The sequence below is a fragment of the Scyliorhinus canicula genome, chromosome 2, assembly GCF_902713615.1.
Source record: "Scyliorhinus canicula chromosome 2, sScyCan1.1, whole genome shotgun sequence".
In the NCBI taxonomy this organism is placed as follows: Eukaryota; Metazoa; Chordata; class Chondrichthyes; order Carcharhiniformes; family Scyliorhinidae; genus Scyliorhinus; species Scyliorhinus canicula.
Genome location: NC_052147.1, coordinates 46,761,502 through 46,767,501, shown reverse-complemented (window position 1 = coordinate 46,767,501; position 6,000 = coordinate 46,761,502). Strand labels below are relative to the sequence as shown.

At 47.1% G+C, this 6,000-nt stretch overlaps 1 protein-coding gene across 1 annotated transcript in view; it reads left to right on the top strand.

The window, feature by feature from the left end:
* Positions 1-1,666: 1,666 nt before the first annotated feature.
* Positions 1,667-6,000, top strand: part of cdc42bpb (CDC42 binding protein kinase beta (DMPK-like)) — a 202,048-nt gene continuing 197,714 nt past the window's right edge. Inside the window, 1 exon segment of the mRNA XM_038777355.1 lies at positions 1,667-2,086. Within this exon segment, the coding sequence (XP_038633283.1) occupies positions 1,912-2,086 (175 nt within the window). The 5' untranslated portion in view covers positions 1,667-1,911.

Genomic DNA, 6,000 nt, shown 5'->3' with positions numbered 1-6,000 from the left:
CTGCTCCGGGGACAACATTCCCACTCCCGCTGCTCCGGGGACAACATTCCCAATCCCGGAGCATTCCCACTCCCGCTGCTCCTGGGGACAACATTCCCACTTCTGCTGCTCCGGGGGCAACATTCCCATTCCCGCTGTTTTGGGGGCAACATTCCCACTCCCACTACTCCGGGGGGCAACATTCCGACTCCCGCTGCTCCCGGGGCCAACATTCCCATTCCCGCTGCTCCGGGGCAACATTCCCAATCCCGCTGCTCCGGGGACAACATTCCCATTCCCGCTGCTCCGGGGACAACATTCGCAATCCCGGAGCATTCCCACTCCCGCTGCTCCTGGGGACAACATTCCAACCTCCGCTGCTCCGGGGGCAACATTCCCATTCCCGCTGTTTTGGGGACAACATTCGCACTCCCACTACTCTGGGGGGCAATATTCTGACTCCCGCTGCTCCCGGGGCCAACATTCCCATTCCCGCTGCTCCGGGGACAACATTCCCACTCCCGCTGCTCCGGGGACAACATTCCCAATCCCGGAGCATTCCCACTCCCGCTGCTCCTGGGGACAACATTCCCACTTCCGCTGCTCCGGGGGCAACATTCCCATTTCCGCTGTTTTGGGGACAACATTCCCACTCATTACTCCGGGGGGCAACATTCCGACTCCCGCTGCTCCCGGGGCCAACATTCCCATTCCCGCTGCTCCGGGGACAACATTCCCATTCCCGCTGCTCCGGGGACAACATTCCCAATCCCGCTGCTACGGGGACAACATTCCCACTCCCGCTGCTCCGGGGACAACATTTCCACTCCCGCTGTTTTGGGGACAACATTCCCAATCCCGCTGCTCCGGGGGCAACATTCCCACTCCCGCTGTTTTGGGGACAACATTCCCACTCCCACTACTCCGGGGGGCAACATTCCGACTCCCGCTGCTCCGGGGACATCATTCCCAATCCCGCTGCTCCGGGACAACATTCCCATTCCCGCTGCTCCGGGGACAACATTCCCACTCCCGCTGCTCCGGGGACAACATTCCCACTCCCGCTGTTTTGGGGACAACATTCCCACTCCCGCTGTTTTGGGGACAACATTCCCACTCCCACTACTCCGGGGGGGGGGGGGGGAGGGCAACATTCCGACTCCCGCTGCTCCCGGGGGCAACATTCCCATTCCCGCTGCTCCCGGGGACAACATTCCCATTCCCGCTGCTCCGGGGACAACATTGCCACTGCCAGCGGCGGCGCTCGGCGCTCGGGATTGCTGGCGGTTGCCATGGGGAGGGGCTGTCAATCTTGTGACGTCGCGGTGTTTCCGGTGGGTGTCTTTGTGGAGTCTTGTCGTTGAATTGACTGCGCGGTATCGGTGAGGGAGCCGAGCCCAGCCGAGACCAAACCGAGCGGCGCCTCTCGGCCGGCCGCCCTCATCCCGGCCAAAGCAGCGGCGCGACGGTGGGCAGCCGGGGAGCGAGGCCAACAGCCAGGCAGAGGCCGGCATGAGCGCCGCCGGATTCCCACTGAGGACAAGACGCCCAGGCGCTTGAGGCGGCAGAGCCGGGAGATGAGGGACAGACGCACTTGAGCGGAGCAGCTGGCGGTGCGGGGCCGGGCTTCAGCTCAACTGGGGGGGGGGGGCGATTTATTTTTTTTGTCGGGCAGGAGGGGGTCGGGGTCCAGTCGGGGAAGGGGGTGAGTGAGTGAAGGAAGCGGTGTGACCAGCTGGGCCTGAGCGCAAGCACTTCAATCCTTTCTGCCTTTTAACTTCAACCGTGAAAAATGTCAGTTGCTGCCTTTTTTTAAAACGTGAAATAAATCACTGCTTTGATCCCTTCCGGGCAACTGGACGCGGCTCGGTGGTCGCCTTTTGAGGATCATTTTTTTTTTGGGGGGGGGAAAGAAAAACTTGAGAGGATAAAATGTCAGCGAAGGTTCGCCTGAAGAAGTTGGAGCAGTTGCTCCTGAACGGACCCCAGATGAATGCAAGTTCAATCAGTGTGGAGACTTTGTTGGATATTTTAATCTGTTTGTACAACGAATGTAGCAGCTCGCCTATCCGACGGGAAAAATACATTGCTGAATTTCTGGAATGGGGTAAGCAAAGCCTTAAAATGATCCCAGTCTGAAACGGTATCGCGCTTTGAACTGCGCCCAGATTCGAGAAAAAAAATGTTTGTTTACTTTTGTGGAACAGACTGGGCTAAATCTCACTGTATTTTCCATTAAATGAACTCTTTCCACACTTATTGAGAGGCGCTTATCAAAATTCTCAATTAATAACTTAGATTATAATGTTTCGAAGTGTTACAAAGTTTCCTAAAACACGATTGTTTGTATTAAAAGAAAAGTCCAGATTTGGACAGAAAAATTTGGAATGGGAGACAATTCATCAACATGTTCAGGCACACATCTACTTGACTCCTTTTTGCTCAATAGCTTTCCTTAGAACTAACCAGGACCAGCAGCAGTTTAATCCACTGTTGTTTTTGCAGCCCTATTGGCTTTTTATTAACGAGTACTTCACTGTACATACATGTTTCACAATTGCAAGTCAGTAGGTAGACATGTGATGGGAGTAAAAGCTCTTCTGTTTCTTCTACCACCAGTTTATCAATTCTTAATGTGCTATTGCTAGAGATTAGCTTGCTGGAAGCAGGCATAATGTTATTACAGAAATGTAGTTACAGTTATATTTAGTTTAGTTTATAATTAAATGTCTAATGTTCTAGAATATGTTCGCAAACTAAAAGGATTCACTTCCTGGCCTGTTTTATTGACCTTAGTAATAGGATTGGCAACTGAATGTTGAGCTATTGTATTCACTTTTAACTTGGCTTAAAAAGGATGCAAACATTAAAAGATAGTAGTTTGACAACTTGCACAGTTCCATTTCTGGAAGGTCATCTTCTGTATTATTTGAGATCTGACATCATTGGGTGTTGCTAGCAATGTCTATTATGGTTTGGGGATTTGTTGTAATCCATGCTGCTAATTCCATATACTCTGTTTTTTAACATGCAATTGAACCATTTTCAGACATGCAATTCTTGAATCTGAACAGTTTAAAATTTATATTGATCATAAATAGACACATGTTTAGAATATATATTTTACAACCTTTTGTATTTGCAAGTATGCATAAATTAGCTAGGTTGTTGCGAATGGGCCATCATATTGCCACTCTTTTCATTAGCAATATGAACATGACCTATCACTGGAAAGTTTTAATCAGTTTCCAACATACTTTCTAAGCGTACAGTATTTCATAATTTTAATTGAAGTTGGTCAAGATTTTAAAGTAAAATAATCAGTTTTGATATTTAATATTACATCTTTAGCTTCTGGATCATTGTTTCGGGGCTGATTTAGCACAGTGGGCTCAATCGCTGGCTTGTAATGCAGAACACAGCCAGCAGCTCGCGTTCAATTCCCATACCAACCCGGCCTCCCCGTGTGTGCGTGGGTTTCCTCCGGGTGCTCCGGTTTCCTCCCACAGTCCAAAGATGTGCGGGTTAGGTGGATTGGCCATGCTAAATTGCCCGTAGTGTCCTAAAAAAAGTAAGGTTAAGGGGGGGGGGGGGGGTTGTTGGGTTACGGATATAGGGTGGATACGTGGGTTTGAGTAGGGTGATCATTGCTCGGCACAACATCGAGGGCCTGTTCTGTGCTGTACTGTTCTATGTTCTAACCACCCCGAACAGGCGCTGGAATGTGGCGCCTAGGGGCTTTTCACAGTAACTCCATTGAAGCCTATGGAAATTACATGGAATATAGAACATACAGTGCAGAAGGAGGCCATTTGGCCCATTGAGTCTGCATTGCCCCACTTAAGCCCTCACTCCCACCCTATCCCCATAACCCAATAACCCCTCCCAACCTTTTTGGTCACTAAGGGCAATTTAACATGGCCAATCCACCTAATCTGCACGTCTTTTGACTGTGGGAGGAAACCCTCGCAAACCAAGGGAGAACGTGCAAACTCTGCACAGTGACCCAGCGGGGAATTGAACCTGGGACCCTGGTGCTGTGAAGCCACAGTGCTATCCATTTGTGCTACTGTGCCACCCAATACTTGTGACAATAAGTTATTATTATTATCTTTTTTTCTACCATTAACATTAAAATCTACCATTAACAATGCAGCTTAACTGTATCAGAATACCTTTGCAGGTACTTGTATGAAATTTTGCAGAAACCCTAAATGGGGTCTTTGCTTTTTCACCGGGTTCAAAAAAGGAAATGCTGGGGCATTTCCTTCTTGAGAATATAAATAAAACTTGGCACGTGTGTACATGTTCCTTTGTGAACCTTACAAAACCTCTTGTTTGGGGCTCCCTTTTTGACTGCAACACATGAATTGTATAGTTGGCTAGTCAACTGTGTTGTAGAGATTAGATTTCATTTGTGAAGAGATTTGTAACTATATACACTGCTGATTTATGCAGAGTGAATATGTGATTTTTAAATGTTTTTATTTCAGTACTAACTGGACCAGAAACAGTGCGTACATCCCTAAATACTGATTCATCCATTAATCTTTACAATTCAATTAAAATGTCATTTTAATATTTAGTTAAATGTAAGTGGTTTTGAAGAAGTGACTGGATCGATAAAGGACATGCAGTAGATGTGGTATATACGGAATTTCAGAACGCATTCGAGAAGGTGCCTTTAAAATGGCTTTTTGCAAAGCAAGTTGTTTGGACAGGAATCAAAGTGGTGGAATCCCCCAGGGCTTCTCCTGGTCCACTGTTGCAACTTCAACCGAAGCACTGTATATGCGTTAGTGGGGTTTGCACCATGGTTGCATGTGATTGGGAGAGAGTGCAAGGAGATTCACCACTAAAGAGTATGCATTGCTTGGGCTATACAAGGTTTGGAAGTAGTTTACTTCAATATGTTAACACTTGAGCCACTTTTGTTTTTGGCATATATATAGATGATTTGAACTTGTACGTAGAGACCACAATAACAAAGTTTATTGATACGTAAAGGGTGGGAGGTTTGACGAACAATTAAGAAACATTTGCGTTACTGGAGCAATCTCCATTCAATCTGATAAGGCTTGGGAGGTTTATTTGAGGTTGTTAATAGCCTAATAGCAGCACTTCTGATACATTAAGGCCAATGATCAGCCACGATATTGAAAGTTGGAGAGGCTCGAGGGGCCATGTGATTTACTATTTTTTATGCTCTTACGGATAGCAAATTATTATTTCTCTGGCTGGGGAATGAGCGATGAGTTTTTAAAAATAAATTTTAGAGTACGCAATTATTTTTTTTCCCAATTAAGGGGCAATTTAGCATGGCCAATCCATCTAACCTGCACATCTTTGGGTTGTGGGGGTGAAACCCACACGGACACTGGGAGAATGTGCAAATTCCACACAGACAGTGACCCAGGGCCGGGATCGAACCCGGGTCCTCAACACCGTAGGCAGCAGTGCTAACCACTGTGGCACTGTGTCGCCCTGAGCGATGAGTTTTAATTAATTAATAATTATCATTAGGATGAGAAGGTGCATTGGAGAAATTTCTTTATATAGAAGGTTGTTGGGACACAGATTGCTCCATCATGGATAATTGAATGGCGTTCATTGCACTTGAAATGAAAAAATGAAAATCGCTTATTGTCACAAGTAGGCTTCAAATGAAGTTACTGTGAAAAGCCCCTAGTCGCCACATTCCGGCGCCTGTTCGGGGAGGCTGGTAGGGGAATTGAACCGTGCTGCTGGCCTGCCTTGGTCTGCTTTCAAAGCCAGCGATTTAGCCCTGTGCTTAAAGGAAAACTGGCCATATATTTGAAATAGTGGAAGATTGAGTTTTGGGTGAGATGGCAGGGCAGTGGGATTAGTTTGGATAACTCTGGTAAATAGCACAAACATGATGGGCTGAATGGTAGCTTCTGCACTGTTTAAGTTTCTATCTGCATGCTGTTCACAGTTAAAGCTGGAAGTTGATTGAATCTTTGGCCAAGGCTTTTGCCTGAAAGATAGAAAACTTTCATT